The sequence below is a fragment of the Seriola aureovittata genome, chromosome 15, assembly GCF_021018895.1.
Source record: "Seriola aureovittata isolate HTS-2021-v1 ecotype China chromosome 15, ASM2101889v1, whole genome shotgun sequence".
NCBI lineage: Eukaryota > Metazoa > Chordata > Actinopteri > Carangiformes > Carangidae > Seriola > Seriola aureovittata.
The window spans coordinates 15,356,051-15,383,681 of record NC_079378.1 but is presented as its reverse complement, the minus strand read 5'-3'; the positions used below and the strand labels follow the sequence as shown (position 1 = coordinate 15,383,681).

At 40.1% G+C, this 27,631-nt stretch overlaps 4 protein-coding genes across 7 annotated transcripts; 3 read left to right on the top strand and 1 right to left on the bottom strand.

Moving 5' to 3' along the window:
• The first annotated feature begins 363 nt into the window (after positions 1 to 363).
• si:ch211-114c12.2 (uncharacterized protein LOC336578 homolog) lies at positions 364 to 9,816 on the top strand. The gene is made up of 11 exons (XM_056397950.1): positions 364 to 386; positions 986 to 1,127; positions 2,727 to 2,788; positions 2,975 to 3,664; positions 4,017 to 4,655; positions 7,639 to 7,754; positions 7,927 to 8,038; positions 8,147 to 8,219; positions 8,673 to 8,744; positions 8,850 to 8,999; positions 9,247 to 9,816. Exons 1-10 carry the CDS (start codon positions 364 to 366, stop codon positions 8,988 to 8,990), a joined length of 2,070 nt encoding a protein of 689 aa, XP_056253925.1. The 3' UTR covers positions 8,991 to 8,999; positions 9,247 to 9,816.
• A 127-nt stretch (positions 9,817 to 9,943) lies between these two features.
• si:dkey-71d15.2 (SH3 domain-containing kinase-binding protein 1) lies at positions 9,944 to 13,737 on the top strand. 3 transcript variants are annotated; one of them, XM_056396851.1, is made up of 5 exons: positions 9,944 to 10,978; positions 12,198 to 12,308; positions 12,395 to 12,603; positions 12,744 to 12,807; positions 12,947 to 13,737. In XM_056396851.1, the coding sequence occupies exons 2-5, from the start codon at positions 12,207 to 12,209 to the stop codon at positions 12,983 to 12,985; spliced, it is 414 nt and encodes a 137-aa protein (XP_056252826.1). In that variant the 5' UTR covers positions 9,944 to 10,978; positions 12,198 to 12,206; the 3' UTR covers positions 12,986 to 13,737. The 3 variants fall into 3 exon arrangements, with proteins under 3 accessions (XP_056252826.1, XP_056252827.1, XP_056252825.1); XM_056396852.1 differs by lacking the exon at positions 9,944 to 10,978 and adding an exon at positions 11,025 to 11,427; XM_056396850.1 differs by lacking the exon at positions 9,944 to 10,978 and adding an exon at positions 11,027 to 11,427 and having other exon boundaries at positions 11,655 to 12,308.
• LOC130182175 (lipase member H-like) lies at positions 13,735 to 20,215 on the bottom strand. 2 transcript variants are annotated; one of them, XM_056396849.1, is made up of 12 exons: positions 20,069 to 20,207; positions 19,643 to 19,716; positions 19,423 to 19,507; positions 17,926 to 18,296; positions 17,722 to 17,830; positions 16,682 to 16,783; positions 16,456 to 16,545; positions 16,202 to 16,369; positions 15,711 to 15,800; positions 14,665 to 14,773; positions 14,364 to 14,537; positions 13,735 to 14,234 (listed from the first exon to the last, which is right to left on the bottom strand). In XM_056396849.1, the coding sequence occupies exons 3-12, from the start codon at positions 19,478 to 19,480 to the stop codon at positions 14,150 to 14,152; spliced, it is 1,356 nt and encodes a 451-aa protein (XP_056252824.1). In that variant the 5' UTR covers positions 19,481 to 19,507; positions 19,643 to 19,716; positions 20,069 to 20,207; the 3' UTR covers positions 13,735 to 14,149. The 2 variants fall into 2 exon arrangements, with proteins under 2 accessions (XP_056252824.1, XP_056252822.1); XM_056396847.1 differs by lacking the exon at positions 19,643 to 19,716 and having other exon boundaries at positions 20,069 to 20,215.
• Positions 20,216 to 21,928: 1,713 nt separating this feature from the next.
• On the top strand, positions 21,929 to 26,927 carry LOC130182598 (choline-phosphate cytidylyltransferase B-like). The gene is made up of 8 exons (XM_056397632.1): positions 21,929 to 22,173; positions 23,419 to 23,518; positions 23,941 to 24,057; positions 24,275 to 24,426; positions 24,542 to 24,620; positions 24,719 to 24,861; positions 24,966 to 25,154; positions 26,459 to 26,927. The coding sequence occupies exons 1-8, from the start codon at positions 22,093 to 22,095 to the stop codon at positions 26,720 to 26,722; spliced, it is 1,125 nt and encodes a 374-aa protein (XP_056253607.1). The 5' UTR covers positions 21,929 to 22,092; the 3' UTR covers positions 26,723 to 26,927.
• Positions 26,928 to 27,631: the final 704 nt, after the last annotated feature.

The following is a 27,631-nucleotide window of genomic DNA, read 5'->3' as shown; positions in this document are numbered from 1 at the left end:
CCAACTGGTTTCGATTTGCTGAACTTGTTTAATGAAAATTGTGACAAAATGACACTTGCAGTGTTGTTTCTATATCTTTTTGATTGTTGAGCTATGCTACAGCTGAGCTATACTTCTGCTTCACTACATTCTGGGGCCAAATATTGTACTTTTTACCCTTCTACGTGTAATTTATAGCCTCAGTTACTTTGCAGATTCTGATTATTCATATAAAATAAAAAACAAATACATTATTATAATAGATTAAACGACACAGCTGTAGGCTATATAAAGTGGTTAAAATTGACCTCACCTTTACCAGCTGCAACACTAAGATGATATGTGCGTCGACATTTATAATACAATAATATAATATATGTTATCATGACTGTCAGGGTTTTTGCGAGGTAAGTAGGACCCAAATGCAGCTAACACATGGGAGACGGTGCAGGCAGGTTTATTAAACAAAAATCCAAAATCCAAACATGAACATGGCATGAACATGGCATGAACGTGACATGAACAGACGTGAACAGACGTGAACAAACCCGGAACTGAAAAGGGACGAACCGACCCAGACAAAGGGAAGCACAAGGACTATATAGACAAGGGAGGCAAGGGTGATTGAACACAGGTGAAACACATTAGGGCGGGGCAGACAATCACAGACACAGGACCAAGACAGGAAGCAAAAACACTGACACACATGGAAACCAATTACAAAATAAAACAGGAAGTGCAAAAACTCTAAAACAAAACTAACAAAAAGTGTCTGCCATAGCAAACCATGACAATGACATGGGCCATTCTGCATTATGGATGCATTACTTTTGGTACTTTAAGTATAGTTTGATGCTAATGCTTTTGCTTCTTCTAACACTGCTTTACAGTACTGTATTAGCCTACAGAAGTTTTGGCCAGGTGTAGCCTACCTGCTAAACTGAGCGGCGAAAGAGAAAAGTGAAAACTGTACATAGGCCTTCCAGCTGTCTGTTTACACATGTAGTTCTCACTCCGGTGCAGTAGGTGGCGCTTCAGCCTGGCTGCCAAACGCTGTGTTGAAGAGCCGAGAAAGGTGCGACGAGGAAGAACAGCTGAACTGTGTCGCATTCGCCCGTAGCTCTTATCGAATCAACGGTTGGTCTTTGGTAAGTAGTTTGCTGTTTTTTAAATTACTTGCAGATAAAGTTGGCTCTTCGTTATTTATTTAGTTTAACTCGTCGCTAAGATGTTACCACTGTCTCACGATGCCATTTGCTGAGAACAGCGTTAGAAACTAGCGAAAAAAACAGGCTAGCTAACTTATCTTAGATAAGGCGTCAGCGTTAGCCCGACCTCCATTTTCACTTTTGCGTTGCTAAATATAAACCAAGTCGAAACATTAAAGTATTAATTGTTATCATAATGCTCACTACTCCAATGTATGACTTGTGTCCACACAGAGAGAACGTAATGACTGAGTCGTATTGTTTTTTTTCAAACAACTGCCAATCGCTCATACCAAAAATGGAGGCCGATTAAGGATCAGGGCTGAAACCGAAGCAGCGGCCTCCCTAGAAAACACGCAAGCTAAATATGTTGCTCTCTTACAAACCGTGTTTGGTTATAGCTGTGACTTTATCTCCTGGTTAGATATGCGATGCAAAAAATAACGAGATGGTACAAGTTCCTGTATGTTCATGTGTTTGATAACAACAGGGAAAAAGGGACTTAAACCGTCAAGTTACGCCGACATGTGCAAATGTTTTTGTATATTACATTTAGTTCTTTCCGTGGTGGATTTTAGTCCAACTCAACTCTTACTATGTTGTCAGTATAATGTATTCAAAGAAAGGTAATTAAATATTCCGACATAACGAGTAGAATACGGTTTATGTGGTGTTGCAATTTGATGTAGTAATTACTCAATACTGCAGATACACAATTGTTCGGATGTATGTTGCTACTACAGCAAATAGAAATCAACGTTTGTTCTAAACAGCTTTGAAGACTAAACAATTAATACACGTTTGAGAGATGCGAGCTGCAATACAGTGTCAGCTGTTATTTTTGTCTGAGATACAACTGATTAGATTAAGACTGGGTGAACTTCTATCTATGATTAGTTCATATATTGTTGTGGGTAGGCTTTTAGACCATAAAACTTTAACTGTTAAGGACATATGCACTTTGATCCATAGCTTGGGAGTTGTTGGAATTTGGTGATTTTGATTTACTCTCAATTTTTTATCCCGCTTCTAAAATATTATTAATTTAAACTCTACACACTGCAATGTTTTGTTATATTATTTTGTTAAGCACTTTAATTTTATTGCATGGCAATTTTATTGTAAAAAAATTTTTTTCAATGGCCTTTTTATATCTGTATTTTGGGAGGTGAGGTTTTGCATGACTACACAATAGTTTTTGAGATTTATGACTGCATTTTAATATAGTTTTATTATTTTTAAATCAACTACTATCTAACGGACAAGATATAGAAGAGTATATAGAGTAAAAGACACTTAACTAAAATTGATGCTGAGTTTGGTTCTTACTTTGAAGTGGATTCTTATTAAAGCATATAAAACACAAGAACAACACAGGCACACAACTAACACCTGGCCAAGTGACTCACCTTCATACTGTAAAGTGCTTGTTTTAGCTGAGGAGTTAGGGCAGGTCAAAGATTGTGGTTTGCTTCAGGAATCTAGCATTATATCTGTTTATGGCTGTCAAACTCAGTATGGTTTCTTTTTTGTCCATAGATTATTCACTCATTTTCAAAGATGGTCCGACCACACTTTGGACCTCCGCGCATAAAGCCCAGGTAATGTCTTTTGACCATGTCAAGTTGCACCCAGATACTTTGGTGCTATGTTTATTGTTAAATCTTTTGTTGTGTGTACTAATAGTGACCTAAGACTGATACTGGCCCTTGTTTTTGAAAAATTATGGTATTAAAAATGGCATGTACTATAATCCCCCAATCTCTGATTTTCTTTTGTCCTATCAGACCATATGGAGATGGTCATGGCATTGGGCCGAGTGAAGGGAATTACAACCCCAACTCCAAAAGTCGAAGAGATGCCCAAGGCTACCCAGTGAAGGCCCCATTTAACTGGAGAGACTCCAGAGGTAGAGGACGACCCCCAGTTGTCAAGAGAGTCCCCCTGATGGGAGAGCAAAGGGAGCCACGTTTTAATCACTGGAGGTCCCCAAATCAGGATTCCTTTCAATCATACCCTCCCAAAATGGAACCACACCACAACCAGAGGAGGCCTTCTCCATCTAGGCCAAACCGCTCCCCCCATGGCCAGCATCAGTCATCCTCACGCAGTCCTGCACAAGGATCCCCAGGTCAAAGAGGCCCACCTTTCCATGGCCACCCTCCAGGTCACAGGTCACCATCCCCAAGACATTTTCGTAGCCTCCCAGCTGATAGGAGGCCAGGCTCTACGCAATCCTACCAGGGGTCTTTTAGAGGCCCCAAAAGGCAGTCAGGTTCTCCCCACCAGGAGCAGCGGAGTCGAGATCCTCGTGGGAATTACAGTCCCAGAGAAAGGCCCTATGAGCACTCAGGTCATGGCATGAAGCGCTGGAATGATGCTGGACCATTCTCTCATCCACACAATGGAGAACACAGGCCCTCTGGGTCACAGAGGAGCCCCAGAGAGATGCATGGGAGAGGCTCGTGTCCAGAGAGGTACAGGAGTGAAGCAACAATCCCAGCTGGGTAAAATTATTAAAGAGGAGGCCTGAAGCTGGCCGAGTCCTCCCAGTCACAGGGGTCGTAATGATTACCTCTACTCTGCCCCTACCCATAGTTATTAGAGGGTATTAATGGGGGTCTGATGTAAATGTGGTTTCACCTGCCATTGAGAGGAGTGTTACATCTGTAATTACTCTTTGAAAATTTACTTCTCCTACCTGTTTCATTCTGTCATGGCATTATGAAGGGGCTGCATTAAGATAAAAGTTAAAAGTTCCGCCTCCAACTTAACATGGCAATGGATCTATCATTGTAATGATTTCTCTATTGTTTGATGGATATGCAGGTGGTCAGCTGAGCAAGACTCCAGGCGGCAGCGTGGTCCAGTTGAGAGGCAGGGCAGCAGATCGCACAGTAGGGAGAGGGCACAAGATGTCCCTCACCTGCCCCCTTTCAGATCCCCCTCATGGAAAGGAGGTCCATCACAGTCATCATCCTACCATAGGAGCCCTCAGGAGAGGCAAATGGCGGGACCCCGTAAGAGGAGGATGTCAGACATCAACATGCCCTCCACAGACCCTGCACTGGAGCATGGCAATCCAAAACACCTCAGGAGAGAGAGACCTCAGCTGCTCAGTATTCCCAGGCCATTTGGTGGTAAACCTTTGTCTCTTAGGGATAAAAGTTACGTAGCTAAGAGCAGACAAATCAGAGCAGAGTCTCTCATGAGGCTCAGAATACCTCCATCGGTGAAACCCAGGCCTCGCCTGGGCGACTCCACCTCACGGGGAAATGTCAGCTCTGTTCTTGCTATCAGGAAGAAACGTTTCCAGTCAAATCCAGTACCTCTGGAAAAGCTGGAATCAAGGAGGGCAAAATCACCACAGTCACCCCCCAGAGAAGAAGGCAATGGCAGCAAGTCTTCAAGAGACTCTGACACAAGCAAAGAACAGGTGGAGTCCCGCCGGTCCTTGAACACACACAGGTACGGTATTTTCCTTGTAGCACTGTTCGCAGGCTTGATGATGATTAGGAGGTCAAGAAAGAATGTCTCAATGTGAAGGGGGTGCCAGCTGTGGAAAATGGAGATTTCGTGATGGGCTAAATGTGCAACACTGATTCAGTTGATGAAAAGCTACAAAAGTTCTCAAATGCCTCCCTGACTGCGTGCGGCCTATGAATCAAAATATCTTCCTCTCAAGTTGGCTGAAGAGAAAGTGCTAAGTTACACAGCATATCAATAAAGCCAACCTGTTTTAATACCTGACAAAATTGTTTAATGCCCTTGATGAGGGGAGTGGAAAAATTAGTTGATCTCTGCTGTTTAAGGATTCCACAGTTTGTCAGCACTGAGTGTCTTAAAGAAAGAAATGATCTCCAGCATGTTGTGAAGACCCCTTCATCCTTGATAGAAAACAAAAGCAAACTCAAGCTGAAGTTACAACGTTTCGTGTAAAGCAGTATATCTGTGTACACAAAATAAGGACATGACGAAGACTGCATTTAACATGACCTAAACTGAAATTGGCATGCTGTGCCGTTTTAAATTATTGGCTACATGTCAGCTATACATGGACCTTGGGAAAAGAGTTGCATCAAATGGATGTCCAACAGTGAATGGTGATTGTTCAAGGCACTAACTAAAACATGGGACAGCAAAGTCAAGTGGCACGTTTGATCAAGGAGTTTCCAAAAAACAAAACTAGTCTAAAGTGCGACACTTCGTTGTAATCACAACATAATCAAGATGGATGATGGTGATTATTTCTGACAACAGAGAAGATGAAAGCCATAAAACAATGAAGAAGAATTTCACTTGCTGGACCTTACTAGTCGCTATCAGCATTAAGAGAACAACACCCACATGCATTAATTTTCACTCAAACTGATACTGATAAACTCATGCAAAAATTGAAATTTCTGACTTCATTGTTTATGCATATCAAATAACCAATTATTAAATCCCTTTTCCTAAAGTTCCACAGTGTTTTTAAAATAGCTTTAATAGCATAAAAAACAGTTTTGTTTTTTTAGACTGATAGAGCATGTCAGTCACTGAGTAATCACCAATTCATGTGTTACACAGAAGTGGAATTTGGAAGTGGAAATCATATTCTTGCTGTGTGCAAAACAAATGAATTTATGCCAGAAGGATCGGCTTGTCTGAATAAGAAACATGGTTGTCCACCAACTGAAGTGTCGAGCCTTGTGGATTGTGCTGCATCAACGAACGAAGAGGAGCCAAACTGCTACTACTAGCACTTCTGTGCATCTTAAATACTGGAGTTGTCTGCTTCTCTGCAGTCATAAGAACTTTACAGAAGCTCTCTTACAGCACCCATACTTTGAGACGTGCGCCAAGTATTAACCATGTCAAAGATGGAGAATCATTTTGAAGCATTTTGATGAAAAACACCATGGGTGGTTAGGTCAACTTATGCAGCAGTCAAACGAGAGAAAATTGAGCTACTAGCGGGCCAGCTCTGTTTTAATCATATCAACAATACCTGCAGTGAAATCTGCATTGATGTGTCATTTTTAATTGCTGGAAAAGGATGACCTGAAGTGGCTGAGAACTCAACAGAAGATCAAAGTCAAAAGAATGAGACGCAAGTGGACAAACGAAACAGACCTAAGGGATTGGATTTAAAATAGATGAGAACAGGATGAGAGGAGAGGTTGCAACTGGACAGAATTCCAACTTGATACTATGTGGGGACAGAAGCAAGATCAGCCTGGTCTTTCCAGACTTACCACACCACCTGTTATTCTTATCAGTGTGAAATCATTTGGGCTGGACCCACAGGTCAGCATGTGCTGTGGTCAGTTCCTGTGTCTAATCTGACGTGTGACCTAAATGTAATAATCAGAGGTGTCCATCCTCAGCCTGAGGGAAATCAGAATATTCACTAGCCCCTTTACAAGGCTAATGCAGCCAAAGTCCAAGTCCCTAATCCAAACCTGTACATGTCATCCTGAGAAGACATTGCCTAGTGTGATGGAAAAAAAAATGACCTCAAGCAATTCTTGGCACCTTTTCCCACTGTAACTTAAAACTACTACATGAAGAGGAAAAGAGAGCACTGTCCCAGCGCCTTGACATTATTTTTTACTGCAGAACCAATCAGACGATCATCTATGTTAACTTCCTGCGTTTTCCTAAATCATGCCCAGTGCATTTTAAAGAGAGGAGGAGATCGGAAGGAATAGAAGTCTCACTTGAGAGCTCTGCAAATCCTTTAGAAAGTAGCCTGGACTTGTCTGTGGGCAGACAAACACTGGATCATCTCTTAAAACCACTGTGCAGCTTTGGAGAAGAAGCTGACATAATCACCTGCCTTCATGTGTTCACTTCAAAACTACAGATGTCTCCCAAGACTCGAATCTCAATTTACTCTCTGATGTGCATGTTGTGAAACCCTTTGGATGATGTAAATCATAGAAGACAACTAAAGGAACGACTAAGAATGACCTGATGATAAAACCCACTGAATGTCAGTCTGACGGTGAAAGCAAGGGCATTGCCCTCCTGCGCTTCTGAGAGAGGGATGATAGAAGATTTGGTGACGTGATGTAGACCGATATCTTAAAAGTCCTCTCCAAGAATTGCCCGCTCTAACAATCACTGAGTAAATGAAGACAGCTCAGATTGATTCAGGGTACAAAAATAGGAGTAAAGGAGCATGGACATTCCATGGTTTTTGTAAGTACCCATGTGTGATGCGTGGCTTTATGATCATTTATGTGCCTGCAAAACAATGCTGTTCGTTACTGGTTTAAATTGAATTTCTTCTAGAGCTGACAGGTTGATTTTTAAACATTTTTTTTGTACTTGCCTGTTTCTTTAAACACTGCAATAACTTGAATGACATGATGTTAATGTTTCCAGGTCACATTTAAGACACTGACATGATGCTGGGGTAGGAATGCTGATGTCCCTAACACTACCTCTGTGGTACTTTCCACAGATCTTCTCCCATAGAGAAGCGTGACCTTGTTGTTTTATCCCATTGGCCACCCAGGCCAAGTTCATCGTCTAAAGACGGCTCACCTCCAAAAGATCGCAGCCCAAAGTCAAAGGCTGGTAAGTAAATTAGTTTTGTAATTTTGTCTATTGCAATAACAAAAGGCCGGTGCAATTGTTTTTGTTTTGGTATCTCATCAGTTAGCATGCTTTTCTTGCTCTTTAGGTTTAAAGTTTTTAATTTATTTTTTTTAAAGCTTCAGTTAAAGGTTATTCTCCCTATTTTGTTTAGAACGCAGTTCAGATGAAGATGTTGCATCGAACAGCCGCTTCTCAAAGACAAATGATTCCAGATCATCATTTGAAGACCGAAGACGGGGACATATGGATAAGAGGATGTTCAGGTTAATTTTTTAGAAGTATCCCATAGTTTGAAACAAGGTTCTCGTTCATTAGGAAGTCCAGTGTTTATCACATGTTAAATACAAGCTTTTTTCCCCCTTTTTTTGCAGGCCATTTAATGTGATGCAGGACAGCCACAGATCTGGGAGGCCCTTCAGGAGACCAGGACCAGGACCCATGCAGGTGAGTGAAACATTTTCAAACAAATTGGTAGGTCGCAATTTTGAAATGTTTCATTTTGTTCAAATGTTTTGTAAAAGCTAGTATAATAGACAAAGTAAACCAATCAATAGAGGTTTGCATCTAAAACATTTTTAGTATTAGTCTAAATTAGTCTCTTTTGAAATTCAGCCTATAGGGGCACGAAGATGAACACCCACTTATTGTGAACAGCTTTTTCAGCCCCCTTGATGTGTATTGGCCTCTAAAATTGCAGCATTACAGTTAGAGTTAAACTCTGTACTGTGGCCAAATACTAAAGTTTGTTAGCTGGTCATTTCAGCAGTGTGATCACTGGACAATAATGTGACTATACGTTTACATCTGCAGGGTATTGGTTTGATTTGAAATGTGTGAGGAATAAATAAGGATAATTGCTTATTGTTTGTATTCAGCTTTCACTGTTGTGTTTTACAGAGGCCAAAGTTCACAGGCGGTCCAAGGAAGACGGGTCCTGAACTGTCTGGACATGTAAGAAGACCACTCATGGTATGCATACCCTCTTCAGAGATCACTTACTTCCTCTGGGAAATGTTAAATGTTTTTCTAATAACTAATTGGTAAATGTCTTGTTTTTTTTGTTTGTTTTTAAAGGAGAGCTTAGTGCCACGTCCTTTCCCAAATCAGAGGCCAGTGTTCAGAAAAAGTCACAGTATCATGTCTAAATACCGCAACATGAGAGTGATGCGTCAGCGTGTGCCGTACAACCGAGGACCTAACCAACAACGCTGGTGATAATCTCCGGTAAGAAATCATGATATGCGGCTTGAAGTGGCAGCATGGCAATTTCAACTGACCATGTACCATTAATAGTGTCTTCTTCAAATAGTGTGGTCCATCCTCAGGCCATAATGAGGTCTATTTACTACATAGAATGAGGCAGCTGTGTTACTAATCTCTAAAGAAATCTTGATTCATCATGAAAAAGCAATCTGCACTTATCAGGTTCTTCAAGAAATGTTGTATTCACTGGAGCTTTGTCTTATCACAGCACAGGTTCCACATCCTGCAGATGCGACACTGGAAAACGTGGAAAAATCTCAAGATATTTCTGCTGGGTGGACTGCACAAACCCATCTCTCACTACAATCCCTACCTGCCTGTATATTATGGAAATGTTGTTGCTTACATTTGTTCTCTGGTACAAGTGTTTCAGTTGCAGCTTTGAAGTACTGCAGTACTTTGTTTTAGACTTTGTAACATATGCCGTTTTATTATTATACTGCCAGCTGTTTTCTGGTGTATTTTGATCTGGGAATTGCTGCTTGTGATCTTGGCAGTCTTTATTTTACTTCAGTGGTCACAGCATTATTTGTTTGTTTGTTTACCAGCAACAATCAGTTTCAGGTTTGTTAAGTCCAAGAAATGTTTACTTTAACATCTCCACTTTCTTGTGTGGATAGACTTATCTCATGAGATGTCCTCTTTGAGTAATCATTGGTGTTTTGATTAGAAACCATGTCTTGTCCACTGACACTTACCTACTACTTGTAAAAGTTGTATAATCACATGTTTAGTTTATTGTTTGAGACTTGAAGTAAAATGGATTTAACAAGCTCTATTTGAGGGTTGTCTTTGATTGAAGAATCACGTCATCAGTAGTGCTATATTTTTAACATGCACTTCCAATCCAGTTTCCATCTGCCAACCATGATGATTGATGAACCATGATATTCAAAGTCTTTGCTACAAACAGTATAACTCTGGACATACATGAATGTCAACTGCAGCTTAACTGATTGGCAGAAACATACAACCTGCGAGGCAGCAAAACTAGTTTATATCCTCAAATTTTAAATATGGCAGTCATTTCCATTCCGTTTTTTGTAAGCTTTACCACTAAAGGCAATCTGACTTCACACAGTCTGAATAAATCTTTTGTGATTTACTGGATAAACTACCCTTCAATATAATTAAATGAGAACTGATTTCCCTGTACTCCATCAGTTTGGTATTGCATGTCCTTTGAGTTGGGGTACTCAGAAAAGAGATTGGAGTGTGTTAAAAACAAAAACGTAATAAAAATTGAAGCGGCAGAGGCCAAGATATCCTGACTTTTAATCCCTCTTATCCTAAGTATCTCTAAAACCTCTGGGTCCTGTACTTCCCATAATACACTGCAATAATGTATTTTATTAGACCACTCCTACCTGCTAAAAGCCAATTTCTTTCAAACCCCACATCTCCTGTTTGTAAAGCAGGCTTTCTGTTCAAATTGGAAGTCCTGAGCCCCAGCTAAGATCACCCTGATGACCTGCTGGAACACATGAACCAATTAGAGAGCCGCTACTGCTTTCACATGGTGAACTATAACGCTTGTGATGACAAAACTGGACTGTGTGTAAAATTGGTGGAGTGTCCCTTTCAGTGCTGTTTAGGAAACCCTTGGTAAAGCCAATCGAAAAAGCTTCTGAGCTTTCAGATGAATCATCACCCTTTCTGTTTTCTTTTCTTCTGCCCAGTTCAAACATCAGTTCTTGTGTAACTGCACTCCGGTTTGTCCGTTGAAACACTTCTCTCGCCCTTCAGTCTGCGGCGCCCTTCCCTCTGCCCCTGTGATATTTGTGAGAAGAGAAGAGCTCCACTCTGTCCTGAGCTAAACTTAGCCCTGACAGTACCACTCCTCATCACAACATACTCCGCAGACCACACTGGGTTACAATGGATGGTGTCCAGTTACCGCAGATGCTGCTGTATCTCACCGGTGACACTGACAAAACAAGGTGAGTGAATGCACCAGATCCTTGACTGTAACTGACAATAATCTGGTAATTGGTTTAGTATGTTTACTAATGACCTTTCTGTGCATCGGTTCCAGCATGTGTTGCACATTTGTTGACTGCTGCGGCATGAGAGAAAACAGCTGCCTCTATTGTTACACCCACATTTAGTTTGATTTAGAAGTATCTCACTTTACAAACGGAAGTTGCTGAAATATTTTGCACAGGTAATAGTTAAAGAATTACCTCTGTTTTTCAGTACATTTCAATTTCTTAAAGGTGTAGCATGAGGTTGTACTGAGCTGACTGTTGATTTCTGCTCCACTGACTTGCTCCAATCTGTCATTTGTAGATGTAGACTTAAAGACTCTGCAGGTTTTTCTGTCTTTCACTCTCTACACTTGTATTCCTCTCTGTCACGATGGGCAGCTATAGCTCAGTCCTCATTCCTGGTAAGCCTTGCAACTATTGCTGTTATATGTGTTGCAAAGTCATTTGAAATACTACCATGCATGTTTAAAAAAAAAAAAAGGATGAATGTTAATGCAGGCTCTGGAATCATAAAAATGGAACAAGACGTAGGTTTATCACAGTGAAAATGGCCTATGTTCTCTGTAGGTTTAAATCAGTTCTGGGTTCTGAGCGGTGTGTTTTAACATTCACTCTCCGTTTCTCTCAGACACTGAGGACTTTGACTCAATTGTGTCAGTCGCGGAGAAGCTGAATGAGCAGGCAGCTCATGCTGCAGATGAAAGGTTACAGTCAGAGCTTCAGACTCTGGGAAGTATACATTTTTAATATTAGTCATCTGGAAGTCAAACCATTCCACTGTTACTTCATCCAGTGAATTACTACTATACTATAACACTACTATAGCTTGGCTCACATATAGAAATAGTGTGTGGTGTGGTCTATTTGTGTCCCATCTGTCCTTGGGATAAATTTAACTTTTCTGAGCTGCCTCATGCACAAACAGCCACGTACTGCAGCCAAAGATATCTACTGTGACTCCTTACTTAAAACAAGGTTGAAAGGTACTCGCCCTGTATTTAACATGAGCTTTAACTTTGGAATTTTAATTGGAGCTCCATCACAATAATCCTTTGTTACTAACCTAACAGCCATTTTGAACATTTTCTTTGTTTTCATACTTTCAAAGGGGCGAGGTGCACTTTAAATGTATTTTAATTATCAGATGTCTCAAACTAGACTTCACTTACAGGTAACACTCATGATGGAGGAGGAAAGAAAAGAAAACCAGAGGGAACAGCTGGATACTTCAACACGACAAGAGAACTCACAGGAGATGAGTCAAAATGAGTCTGCCCTGCCTGTAAGTGTAAAAGAAAAACTTCAGGCTCTATGCACTTTAAAATTTTGTTGTGTCGTCAGCCTTTAATGCTGGGTTATCCTCCATAGGCACCAGTACCCAAAAGTGAGCCCACGCAGTCCTTCTCCTCTCTGTTACCAAAGGCTCTCTCAGCTGTACTACATCCAACCCCAGGCCTCAAATCCGACTCCCAGCCGAGCAGAAACCCAGCGAAACACGCTTCGACGAACCTGGAGCAACTGCAGACAGAGCTGAGAGACCTGAGGGATCAGTTTGAACAGATGAAAAGTCAGCACAAGTATGGCTTTTTTTTTTACTCTAATCTCTGGTCAGATTTTGGTTTACTTGCCCAGCCTCACACTGGATGACACATGACACCCCCCCGCTGCATCACTGTCTCTGCTATCTGTGCTAATTCGACAATATTTTTTGTTGCAGCAAAGAGATTAAACTGCTGATGAATGAGCTAGATGAGGAGAAAAGGATTCGCTTGACTTTACAGGTGTGAAATAAAGAAATAAAGCACAATAGAATTTCTGTAAAGTATTTTTTCCAACTGTACAGAGCCATTTTGAGCCGAAAATATTAGATATTATTAATATTTAGAAAATACAGTCATGGTGTGTTTTGTTTTGTTTAAGATGGAGATTCAGCGTATGAAGAAGCACATGTCTAAATGAGTGGACTCATCCTGATTTGACAAGAAAGGTCCCATTGTACACTTATCTGAGTCATCCTTGCTCCTTTTTGAAGAAAAATTATCTTATTTTTTTAGAAAAACATTTTTCTTAGGTGGTAATTTCATTCACTTTTTTGTTGGACTGCTGAAAGGCCAAGAGGAGTGAATGTTTTTGCCGAGTCGTTGCAGTAAGTGTAAAGATGAGGCACAGTGGGAGCCGACCTGAGATGTGAAAGAAGAACTGCCTCTTGATCCAGTGTCACATCAAGAGGAATATCTGCTGGCCGTCCTCTCCAGAAATGAGCAGTTACACGTTCAACTGTCTTGAGGTTTTCCATGAAGAAGAAAAACACTCCTCTGTTTCCCTGTTGCAACCCTGATTTTGAGTGACAGCTGGGTGCAGGCCTGAATATTGTGTCGAAGATCATCACTGTTAAATTGGTTTTCAGTTATTTTTCCTTTATGCGGCCTTGCAGGACACATGACACAGTGACAGGCAGAGAGGAGGATGGGAAACGACAGCTAGCAGTTAGTCTGCAGAGCTGAGGGCTGAGCTATCATTTGCTTATTATGATGTGATGTAGAGGCACAAACATGAAGCTTCTTTCATATTTTAGGTGCATATATTTTTCACCCAGTGTAATAGTTTGACTTTTTATTATATAAACAGTTGACCAAGCTGTCAGTTAATTTATTGGTTGCTGATGTGTGGGAGCATTATGATGTCATTAAAGATGCTGGAGCCATTGCTGACTTTTTAAAATGTATTTATTTTTATTAATAATTATGGATGAATTTACAAATAAATACATAGCTACTACTGACATTGTATATATATATATATAAAAAATCTGACAATGATAACCTGTCAACATAAATCATTTGCGATTCATTTTCTAATTTTCACTGCGAGCGAAATGCAAGCACACAGATATTTTCTCTTAGAAACACATACACATCATATACAGTGGTACATCACATTTCACTTTCAGAAACACAAACGTTCACATTGTGTCAGCAAATATTTGGCTGCCAGGTCGCAGCTTATTGATGCTACTTTTTCAGTCTTTATTGTTTTCCTGTGCGTTCCTGAAGGGACGGACGAGTCAGCCGGACCTCAGCCAGAGCGAGCAGTGAACTTTGGGACACGGGGTCTCACTTTGCCTCAGAAGTTGGATTCTTCACATGGAATGGGCCTGAAGGTGACCTCCCGCTTCTCCTCAAGAACGATGTCATATCGACACAGAGGCCTGTAAGGGACAAAATCCGTATTACTGTGAATTTACAGCTGGAAGAAGTAGTGAGGGATTATTTAGAGAGTGAGAATGGCTGACATTATGGGTCAAATAGGTCCAATTTTTCTCAAAGATGTTTCTCACCTACTCTTACGCTCCAGATGTGTAAGACGGATTCGGAGAACACGGAGCTTATATTTAGGCTTGAATACATTCCCACTGGAGAATTTGAGAGACACTTTGTTCACTGACTGAATGTCTTTGTCGAACTGCGCGAACAACCTGGTCTCTGTGTACTTCTGGAACTTTAAGGATTTACTAATATGAAAAAAACAAAACACACACACACACACACATTACTGAGAGAGAGCAGCAACAGAGGGGACAAAGAGAGATCAATGTGGAATACTGGTACTTTGAGCAGATATTATGATAAAAGACTTACTGGTCAATGGTTGCTACTGCTTCTGTTCCATTATAATGAAGTTTAACAGTAATGTAACCCCAGCGAATGTCCTTATTCCATATCCTCACTTCCACCCTGTAGCCTGACACTAAGAAAAGACATTAACATTTTTATTCAACATTTTATTTGATATGAAATGATACTTCCTCTTAGAACTGATATGCCCATGAAAGTAGAATTTATTAAAGAACAGACTATTCATGACCCTTTTCGCCTCAAATCATCCTCATGATTGAAATGCAGTCAGATCAAAGTGGAATTAAGTATTTAATTTTAGTCTTTAATTTTATGGTCTTCATTCACATGTGACTACAGGGGGGTTGTTTTCAGAGTCATCCATCCTTTTCATCGTACTGCTCATGAAGGTGCAGCTTCATATAATGATTCTCTGCTATCAATGTGGGACAAATCTGTATTCAGTGAAAACACTCTCCACAATTCATCCAAACACAGCATGATGCAGCCATCAAATGAGTAGTTAATCCGAAAAATTCACTGCACATGATGCACTAGGGTACATGTCAAAACTGCAAACCTGATGCACTGATCCTCAGAAGATCGGAAGCGTAGTTAAGAGTTTAGCTTTTAAAACCAAAAAAGAAAAAATAGTTGATTTGGATCATGATTTTCTCTGAACTGCTGGATAAAGGAAAGGATGGATGACTGTGGACATGATACCAAGTGTACATGAATGGCAGGTATAACATGGGACAAAGACAAATGTTGACATTTCGTACGATATAAGTGCTCCACTGATGTGAGACAGTCGTGGGTCGTCCTTCAAATTGGTTTTGAGAACATAATTTGTGAGGCTGTTTTCAGTGTTTAATATCTTCAAATAGAAGGAGAACTGTGTCTTGTGTTGGATTTTTATTTGTGTTTCACTATAAAGCCCTTGAACTGTCCTACTTTTCTACAGCCTTTTACAGGCTGGAGGCATGTTTTACATTTTTTGGATTATTTCAAAAAAATTCTGATATTCCTATTATTTCTTCAACAGTGATCATTAGTGTTCTGTTACTTACTGCAGAATGGAGACTTGGTAGTCGTTGTGAAGTAAGTTTTTGTGTGGCCCAGCTTCAGCAGGATGTCTTTCCACATTGTGATGTCATAACCTGCATTTGAGTAAAAACAGCTGCGTCAGGTATACAGGAACAAACTGTAACCTCTGGAGAAATAAAGGATTCCATTCAAAATACATACATATTGACAGACAATACAAAGCCAATATCAATAAATATCAGTACTTTATGGATTCTGTCAATATCTAAAATGCCTCATAATCCATTTACTTCCTGATACACCATATCACCATATTGACTGTTTCTATTAACAGTAGGTCTTATATTATTCAATAGTGTGTTCATGTCATTTGTGATTAAAACCTACTGTATATCTACTTTGCAAATGAAAGGGTTTGTTTTCAGTTATTGTCCATCAACATAAGACATCATTTTGAAGAGTAAAAAACTGAAACGACAACGATATATTTCTAATAGATAACAAGAGTACCAACCAAAGACAGGGCATCCAGCAGCACCAAACCGCTCACAGTTCAAGCAGTTACCATCCAGAAATTCACTGTAGGACGAGCAGGGGAAGGCCCTGCTGGCACACGTCTGATTCAAAGATTCAAGGTAGAGCAACACTGACCTCTGGTGGTCACATTTAAAATAAGCTCCTCCTGTACAGGGGTAAAATAGACAGAGGAACGTTATCATATGGTTAATATCCTTATAACTCAAGAGTCTTGATTTTGAAAGACCTCACCAGAAAAGATGGTCTTTGGGCAGCCGGGCTGGTCTGTTCCTCCATTTGCATAGAAATCGATGTGACCGAGAGGCTCTCTGAAGCCCAGGGCTGTAAACACAGTTGGCACATGAAAAAAAATGTGATAACACATATACAGTAAATCAACTGTATGCTGTGTAATAAAACCTTATCTAACATTTAAAGCAATTCTAAATATACAAAACAGAACATCAGCTCAACTAACCATCTATGTCTGTGTGCAGGACATCCACAAATTGGGCGTCTTTGGAGTCCAGTCGATCCTCTGGAGCAGTGCCAGTGAATTGAGGCCCAGCAGGATCCAGAGCTGCAAACATCACATCAGTAGGCATCAGTAGAAGTATTAGTAGAGTAAATAACTGGTGGGTACTAGAAATAGCGGGCTTAGGTAGACTCAAATTTTGACCTTACTGTAAAAGCTTTAGTTATCACTTTAAGACCCTGCACTGCTTCGATCCCTTTTCCTTTTTATCACTGCTGCTCTGCACACAAGTTTCTTGACCCATCTGACAAACCAGTGAAGCTCTTTTCCAAACATCTTTTATTATTTTTCTCACACAGAAGCATTCTGATACCGTCCCGTCTAGTTTCTGTTTTATATGACTGAACACTTTCCTGTTACAGAGGCGCTCCAGACGTCTTTCCTTTCCTGTCCTTTCCTGTTATTTCCTTTCCTTTCCCTTCTTTTACTTTCTTTTCCTTTCTGTATTGATTGGCACTGCAGGGACTGTGGGGAGAATTTTCTGCCTTCACCTCACAATCTCTCCACAGGGATTTCAGATGGAATCAGTGAAACTGTGCTGACTTATTTGTGCTGACTCCTGCCCAGACAGTCCAAAAAAAAAAAAAAAAGAAAGAACTGTGATATATTGCTGCAACTCATCGACCCCACCATGACCAAATCCTTTTTGATACATCTAACAAACTCGGCAAGGACTTGTCTCTCTGTATTATTAGTCACTGTTATCCAATCTAAGAATTATAGCTCATTCAAGTGTCACAATTATAATGAAATGTCCTTGGTAAGCAATTCAGCTCAGTGCGAAAACTGTAAAACACAAGTGTCCAAAGATTGTGTGAGTGATCAAATTGTATGAGAGGAATAAGTCAAGAGGAAATTTCTTTTACATGTCTAAGTATAAATGTACAATTCTCTACAGATGTCTCCACAAAACCAGATTTTATGATTCTGAATCAGATAGTGAAAGTGATCTGAATTTATGTGCCACCATGCTCCACTCTTACCTGTAATTCTTCCTATTGACCCGTTCAGGTTAGCGCCTACAAAACCTGATATATGAGCTCCGAGACTGACTCCAATCAAGTGGATGGAGCTCAGAGAGGCACCATGTTCCTGAAAAGATCAGTCATTAGTCTTTGTTACACACAACAGTGTGTGATTTTTCAGAGACAGTGATGGCCACAGAGAGGGTCAGATACATCTCATACCTGCATCCTTTTAATGAAAGCAGTGAGGTTGGCGGCTGCCTTGTGTGTGTTCTGCACTGCCTTAAAGTAGTTCACATTGGCAGCTCCATGGTTCCAGTCCACCACTATGACATTAAGGTCTTTCCTGTACAGCAGCAGCTCCGTGATGTTGCCCACCCACACCGGTGGAGATCCGGTGGGCCGATACCCATGAATGGCGAAGGTGGTAGGTCTGGACAGTTTGAACTGGGGATGGGCGGACAGGTCGGTGTGGGACAGGAGGGTACCACAGGTGCCATTTTCCCTGGTGTACAGCAGCAACCTTATGTTGATGCTGGTACCAATGAACGCATGACCGAAATTTAGATCTGTAAACTCGTCACATGTCTGAACTGGTGAAGGTGAGAAAAAACAGGGAGCAGAAAGAGAAAGACAGAGAGAGAGAGAGAGAGAGAGAGCTGTTTAAAAAAGAATAGATTAGACACAACTGTTTTGATCTTATAAGCTTTGCTCAGTGTTGCATAACCTTTAAATATTTAATAGTACATCATCAAGTTCCCACCCTTATCCATGACATAATTTCCACATGACTCAGGTTAGAAGTATTCAATGCAATTCTAGAGTGAAACTGTTTTCAAACACAGCTTCGCCCACTAGAAAGAAACATGGCATGAACCATTTTCCCTGGAAAAGCAGACAGCTACGGGAAAGACTGAGATCTATGAGTGGATCTGACTGTCGTGGTTTGTTGACCAGTGGAACAGCAAAATGCAGACACTTTACATCAAGTAAACCACTGACACATACGGCCAAAGAGCCTTAGAAAAACAGAGGATGTGGTTATAACAAACCAAAGCTCACCCACGCCACTTGTTACACCCAATTACTGTGTGTCTGGAGGTGTAGCGAAGACATGGCCGTGCGTAAGTAACGACTAAATACAGTCTATAAAAACCCAACCAAAAATAGCGACGTCAAGAAGAACTATGAAGTGTGTTGCTTCATTCAGTAGCATTAAACAATATGATAATTCAGTTTTTCTCAACGTTATTCACCAAACTCCAAATTAATTTAGCCAAACAACCGATGATAATTAAGTCATTCAAAAAAACAGACAGATACTCATCTCAGTTTCTGCTGAGCAAGTGAAGTGTGTTTACAACAAGATAATTTTTATCTGAACTGGTAGTGATGTCCAGATTGATAGTTTTCTTGCTCTCCATGACTGTCACACAGTAAATCACATTGCATAGTGCATGGTGCATACACACCGGCTGAGTTTAGGTCTATACCGTGCCACTGGTTTTTGCAAACCACAGGGAAGGTCAATAGCTTATGCATTTTTCCTCAGGAAATTACAGTTCCTCAAATATTACTTGACTGTTTCCCAGGAGCACAGCTGTTATACACTTACTGACAAAAGTGACTGTGTGCATGGGTGTGTGTGTGGGTGTGTATATGGGTGCGAGTGTTTGTGTACGTACATTTAAATTTCAGAGTCATGTTTTTGAGCCTTACCTTTGCATATTTGAGCAGCTATCAGCAGGAGCGGTGTCAAATATTGCCACAAGAACATGCTTTACACCAGCAGTGCACAAATGATCTAAAGACACAGTTATCTCAGTCAGACCATTGCTGTAAAAACATTATTTGGCCCATAATGTAATTAACTGCAAATCACATGTAAACAAACATAACAAAAAACGCAGCAACATTTCAAGGTGAACACTGCTCTGACCTTTTAAATGTTTTTCTCTGACACTTTCTTTTTTCCCAACAGGCTGTTTTATATTCTCAGCCAACCTCACAGGACTGAAGCAAAGAAAAGAGATTAGTTACTTATCCACCTTCCTTCCGATGTAATAGAACTGTGGTCATAAAGTTAACTATAAATAAATATAGAGTAAACTATTTCCATTCCACTGAAAAGCTGTTTTTTTTTCTGGTTCCACCCATTGTTATTAATCTCAGCTAATGACACTGTGATTATAAGTGAAACTGAAATCTGTAGAAAATCATAGTCTGACTTGCTCAGACATGCTGATCTATCTGTGACTGTCTTTTGCTACACTACACGTCTCATGTTTACGAAGTGGACAGTATCTTCCTCGGATTTACTCTGCACAAATTTGCCAACAGTGAGAGAGTATTATCAGAGTCTTACCTTGGCTGTAGGATAATATGTCCTGGCCGGTCTGTCAAAGGTCCAGAATATCACAGGTTTGTCACTCGGCTTGTCACTGTGTTTGTCACTCCACATATTTGGGCAGCGTTCAGAGATCAGGAAGTGAGAGGAAGAACAGCAAAGCAATACTCCCACCCTGCATTCTCTTGCAAGGATAGCCACACCCCTTGCTCCAGGTCATTGTGTTCACAGGTGAAAAATTCCTGTGAAGTCATTCTTGGTTCCTGTGTCCTCAAACCGGTTAAGCGATGTTTCCTATGTTTCCATTAAACTTGACTTGAATCTGTAAAAAATAACTTGGTCTCTGTTTATTGAGATCATTCTTTTATATGTGGGAGAAATAAGAATGAAAGTGAAACATTTTAGGGGCATTTCACTTTTGCAAAAATTGACACCCACGTCCCTCAAATTCCCCCGAAATTCAGCCTGGTTCCACTCACTTGGAGTCAGTCAAAACGCCACCGACATTTCCAAGAAGTTGCACAATCTTAACCTCAGTATTTCACTCCCTAATTATGTTTATTTTGCCTTGACTTTTTAGGCACTTGTAATAACTTTAAGCTTCCTACCACAAGCTTCTCTTTACTTTAAATTCATGTACATCTGGAGTACATGTGGATAACAGTGTGTCTATATACATGTAAATATCTTAGTGTACATATCATATGTTTTATAATAACTGTACTTTCAAATTTGCATTCAATAAAAATTCTTATAAATCAAGTGTGTATTGAGGGTGTCTCTTGTGCTACTTGTGAATGTTAATTTTGGGTTGGATCATACCACCTATTTTTCTCTACCTGACTACCAGCTTTCACCAACTTGAAATAGATTTGACTGATGTTTAAAGTAACATAAGTAACTAAAAATAGGATAGAAAAAATACAGATGAAGATGAGGTAAAGATAAAACAGATAAAACAGAACTTCAAACGTCACTGGTCGTTTATCTTTGCAAATGTTTTTGGGGGTTCTGCAAATGTGCATGATCACACATCTCATTTCTGTAAGAAACTGAACTAATCATGACCCATCACCATTACAAAAACATCTATGACAATGCATCAGAAATGTCTCCTATCAATGTAAAACACCTACAATAGACTCAACAGCCACGTGCGGCTGTATTTAGGCACAGCAGTGCTTGAAATGCTGAGTTCAGCATACTAAGGGACTGTACAAAAATTATTTGTGGGGGAGGGATTGTCAGAAAGGGAGGATTGTTAACGTTTTTTTGCTGAAGGGAGGGTAGTTTGGCTTTTTTGGGAGAGCAGGGGATGGTCTTTTAACTTTTTCTCATCTCAGATTTAGCCCTATGTTTTATTTCAATCTTCCTTTTTGAGATTTATTTAATTAGTGTGATATACTTATTAGGGCTTTTATTTTCCTGGGTCTCATACAAATATCAACATTATCACAGCAAAAAAGGTGTTATTGATTTTAAGATGTACCCAAACTATATTCACAACAGAAATGACATAATATGGAGCATGGCACTGTGGGTAACGTGTGACAGCTTTGTGAAATGTTGGGACACATTGTCCTTCTGTATTTGGTTCCAAAGGCTGCCAATGTAAAAGCCTTCGGCACTTCAAGTTGATCTTATTCGGCTTCCCTCAATATATAGTGTTACACTATCAGTTAACTTTTGTTGTTCTGTACGTACAGGATACAAGGAAATGTGACAAATGTTTCAAAACATAAACATTTTTCACTTTCACTTATAACTGGTGTCAGTGATAGCAGATCAAGAAAATGAAAGTCCTCACAAACCCAGTATTGATGACTAATGCAGTCTCGACCTCTGAATGCCTCCACCAGAGTGGCCTGAACTTTGCCCGCTACAGTCTCGCGTCATCAGGATCAGGCAGTGCCGATGGGATGTATACTTAAAATCACTGACAGGCTTAGAAATCGTCCGTGTGCACTAGTTAAACCAGCTGAGAGGAGTGGCAGGTGGCTGCAGCGGTGTTGTTAATAGACAAGGCAGCAGAACAATTCAGGATGGCTGGAAGGAGACGGGGCCGAGGCAGCAACGTCCAACAACAACAGGCCCCACAGAGCCAAAGAGGAGGCCCTCGCAGGGTAAGTCCTGTTCTGTAAATATGAAACATGGCCACCTTCTTTATTCCTACACTTCAAATGATAATCATATGGGGTCTCAGAGTCCCATAAAGGAGGTTCTGGCTGTCTTGTTTTTGTACATTATTTAAAGACTGTGAATGAGAACACGTATCAGTGGGACTCATATTGTATTTTTATGTAACAGGCTTTGAATATTACAGAGGTAAACGTTTCCTCTGTGGTTATTTGACTTGTGCCTGGCAGTGGAGAGTTAACTGATTAGCTGAGTGCAACGATGTAGGAATAGCAAAACAATGATGATTATTCCCAAGTGATATTAAGCAATTGTTCGGAATGATTAAAAATGATAGTTATTAACTAATTCTATTGTAATCAGTTAAGCATTGCTTTAAATGTATCAACAAAGTGTGAATCATAAAGTGTAAAATTTAACTGCATAGTCTGCACATAAACATCTAACATTTGTGTCTTGATTGTGGAAACATAACATACAACTCCTACAACTCTAAGGACTAAGAGAGAAATATAAAAGAAGCATTGAAGCACGTTACTTTGTAGCATTCATACTGAGCATTTCAAAACAAATTTTAAGCCATTAAACTGAATAATCATATAGTTTAACACAAGAAACACTCGACGTTTGAGCAGAATCAAAGTTCAAAGTATATGTTACAACACATCAGATAAAACTGCGTATACTATATGTATCTACACACGACACAAAGTCCATGACATATCAGGATGCTCATTACTTGCTGAGTGCTGAGATTGATCAAGTTATTATCAAAGCTTATCTTGTTTTGATAATACAATTTATTTATGATGTTAAATTTAGAGAGGAGTCCCAACCTACAAATTTACAATACCTTATGTTTTATTAAAATAAAGTACTGTTTATATTCCGTTAGTTTCATTCTAAATTCTGCAATAACTCTGTTGCTGTATATCGTCTCCCTGCACTATTTTGTTTTTGAATGCTAGTATGCTCCCAGTAGCACCCTTTTCCTCACACAATCCAAATACATGCAGGTCAGGTAAACTGGAAACTTTACAATTGCCCTTAAGTGTGAATGCAAGTATGAATATGCTTGTTTGTATAAAATGGCAGCTTGTTCAGTCTGTACTTTTAGTCTGCACCTAATGTATACTGAAACCCTGAACAGGATGGAAGTGGTTTAGACGGACGGATGAACTAAATTAGAAAATTTTTTTTCCTTCCTCTGTGTTTTCTGTCTGTCTGTTCAGGCTCTGCGGGAGCCGGCTGCTTTTGCCAAGTCTACAGGTTGTGAATCAGAGATCCCCCATGAAAAGTTGACTATTGCCCAAGCACGGAGAGGAACACCAGGTCACACCTCTCAATAGTTTCTGTCTGCATTGCTAATGAATTTCATGTATAGTAACTGAGAGTGTCTTTGGGTCTTTTCCCAGCTAATGACAGAAAGGAATACAGGAAAGCCAAGAGAGTCACTAACTTGAGATCATTCAGTATGTTGGTATCAGCTGACATCAGCTGTAAGAGGTGACGTCAGTATCAGTGCGATATTGTTTTACTGCTAGTTATTTGCCAGATTGTAAGGTTGTTATTATTATGATCTTCTTCTCCAGAAATGTGTCACGCCATATGACTGACAAATTAGCAACGAAAGAAAAGTATTAAGATCTTTATTGGCTGATCGGATATCAGTATCTGCTTTAAAATGGCATATCAGTAAATCCCTAAAAATTACATTGGGGTTAGGACATGGTCTCATATTTCTTATCTTGCAGCTCATCGTCCGGTGCGAGTCTACGCTGATGGGATCTTTGATCTTTTCCATTCGGGGCATGCTCGAGCTCTGATGCAGGCCAAAAATGTGTTCCCGAACACTTACCTGATAGTAGGAGGTAAGGTAGAAATGTCACTCCCCCTCTTAACACATTGCAGTAAAAACACCTTGTGTTTACATGATATGGGCCATTGTCACCCAGAGCTGCATTAGCGTGATAATGGCCTTTAAAGTCCAGTATCTTACAGGTCTTTGGGCTAAATCTTCCATTTTAATTCCAGTTTAAAGTCTTGGATTTGAGGTTAGACATCACATGTAAGTTCCTGTTTCCCTAGTCTGCAGTGATGAACTCACACACAAGTTTAAGGGCTACACGGTGATGACTGAGGATGAACGCTACGAAGCCCTGAGGCACTGCCGTTACGTTGATGAGGTGGTGCGGGACGCTCCCTGGACCCTTACCGCAGAGTTCCTCAAGAAACACAAGGTCATAGGTCACGCAGTCACTGGACACACAGCTTCTTAACATGTCATACAGTGACAACAACTGAGTTATCTGGTGTGCAGATATCAGTCTGAACACTGTCATGTTGCACTCACAGATTGACTTTGTGGCCCATGATGATATCCCTTACACCTCTGCTGGATCAGAGGATGTTTACAAACACATAAAGGAAGCAGGTAAAGATACATATAACCCATTATGATGAATTCTACTTTATCTACCATATCACTTGAATGAATTACATGTGCTTTAATTATTTGTGTATTCATGTCAGGAATGTTTGTGGCAACTCAGAGGACAGAGGGCATCTCCACATCTGATCTGATCACTCGCATCGTCCGAGACTATGACGTCTATGTTCGACGCAACTTGCAAAGAGGTTACACAGCCCGAGAACTAAATGTTGGATTCATTAACGTAAGAGAAATCATATTTACTAAACTGAAATTTTTTTTTAAAACAAAATATAGAAATAATAGCACATGTACTGATGGTCATCTGCTGTGTCTTTTTTCTGACAGGAGAATAAGTACAGGATCCAGAACCAGGTGGACAAGATGAAAGAGACGGTCCGTACGGTGGAGGAGAAGTCCAAACACTTTGTCTACAGAGTGGAGGAGAAGAGCCAGGACCTCATCCACAAGTGGGAAGAGAAGTCGCGAGAATTCATTGGCAACTTCCTGCAGCTTTTTGGACCTGACGGAGCCTGGGCACGTTTACTTTTACATTAATCCACAGGGCACACTAACTGAAGGGAAAAATCCCGCATAGACCATAACAGATAAAGAACCTTTCATTTGTAGGTTGAGTTCGTTGTTTGGTGGTGTTTCTTGGTAAATCTTGATTAAATATTTAACTTTCTTGAAGTCTTGCCAGGGAACCAGTGTAGAAATAGCTCCTCACATGACTTCCCGGGAAACCACTAATTATTGTTTTTACACTTTGTTTTTTATAAAGATTAAACAAACAAGATATAATATTAATTAGTGAGCTTTAGAGGGTCTGGTTACTAGATTTTGTTACCGTCAGAGAGAGCCTGCTGTCTCCCCCTGTTCCCGGTCTTTAAGCTAAACTAAGCTAAGCTAAGCTAAGCTAAGCTAAGCTAACCAGCTGCTCATTCCAGGTATGACACTGGTATCAAAAGAAAGCAGTAAGAAAAGCAAATAAGCAAATTCCCAAAAATGTTGAAGAATTCCTTGAGGGTTCAGTGGTAAACAATTATACAAAGAGCTATTTCCATCATAGAGGAAGCAGAGATACCAGTTTACCCTCCAACAGCAGCCTCAACACAATCTCACAATCTCAAGACATGTGGCATGTTCAGTATTGCTTTTTTAAAATGTGTTTTATTTTGCACTCATACAACAACATGAAAAACAACAACAGATGAGACAGAAAAAGGTCAGGAAGTTTCTTTAGGAGGTTCATAGTATTAGCTACATGGGCAATTTCCCTGGGTGCCAGTGCATGGGGCAACATGGGGAAGGAGGAAAATAGTCTGGTGCTACTGTTGCACTTCCTTTCTCAAAGTTATAACTCATTAATATCAATCTTACCTCAGACAATAATCACTCCTGAAAATCAGCACATCTTACAACTGTACAAGGATAGTAGTATCTCTGATGGTATCTCAGTTTGTTGATAAATATCCAATGATTTGCTTAAAAATCCTAGAAAAAAGACGTGTTCTGTAACTTCAGATCATGTATAGATGTTTTCTTCATCAAAATTACTCAAGTGATTGTTGTCCCCTCATCCATGGTTTCATTGCAACTGGGAACTTTGTCTAAGGCACCAAAACCTAAACACAGTAAGATTCTGAGCCCTTGTCAAAGCACTGACAAAAGGCCCTGTGGTTAATGTGGGAAATGACACAAGTATCAATAAATATGGATGGCTGGGTGAAAGCGAGTGCAATAAACACACCACAGAACATTTCATCACAAAATGATTCACTGCCCCACCGCAACAAAACAACACAGTAAACCTTTCTTCTGTCTCTGTCCTTGTTTAGCATGTGATTCAGGAGCGGAGTGGCCGAATGCTCCAGGCCCTGTCGCCCTACTCTTCACCCCGTGGCTCCCCAAGCAGCAGTCCCACCAGACGACGCTCAGTTTCTCCAGACTCCTCCCCTGCCTCTGCCTCCCCCTCTGCCTCCCCTCCCTCCTCTCCCTCCTCTCTCTCCCCTCCTTCCTCTCCATCCTCCCCCTCTTCACCGAAAAAGGGCACACGCTCCTCTCTCAAAGCTGCCTCCTCATACAGCAGACATGTACAATGAGCTCCTCATACTTGGGTCATCTTTATTAGTCTTAATCTGGTACATAATATGTTTAAGGATGAAATTAATAAAATGAACAAATAGAAAGGAAGTACTTTGATTTATTACTGGTTTATTCAAGTACAAGTGCAATACATTATCATGTACATAATGTTTCTTCACTGAAAAGAAAAGGACTAGAACATTAAATTTTGCTTTGATGTGATTTGTCTTCTGTTATTTGTTAATCTTATATGTCTAGTGGCTAACTGCATAAGACATACTCACCCTTAAAGGACCTTATACTGTAAGACTTGGTAACTGAGTGTTAATGAGTACAGAGTGTGTTTTTTAGACTAGTGATAATCAATCGAAATCTCCCTGCCATTTTATGGCCTACATCGACATTATTCTTCCCCTAAGAGTTAAAAAGGCTGAATCATCTCTGTAATCTAAGATACTTTTATGGAGAAAGACCAAATGGGTGCTTATACAGTTGTATGAAATCTTTAGTTTGGAAGCAATAAATCCCTAAAGTTCCTCAGAGCAAACAGCTAGAAAGTCTGAATCACAAAACCCTTTAAAACAGCTGGAGTTCCTTAAGCTGCTCTATCAATATTTTTTTAATATTAAAATGGATCCAGTGGCTATATGTAATGTGAAAAAAATCATTTTTACAAGGTGCTATGTATATAGGGAGATAATAAAAATGAATTTGATGGTTATGTCTTTAATGTTTCCCAAGTACCCAGTTCCCATTAAATATCAGGGTGGAGATTGGGGCCATCTCGTCATCAGATCCGAACTAGTGGGTGAGAGTCATAAGAATATATATAGATAATGATACAGTACAGACACCATGCCCCTTTTTTTCTGTTGTAAAAGGGAAACAACTCATAATGACTGGATAGGGGATTGTGTCATGGAATA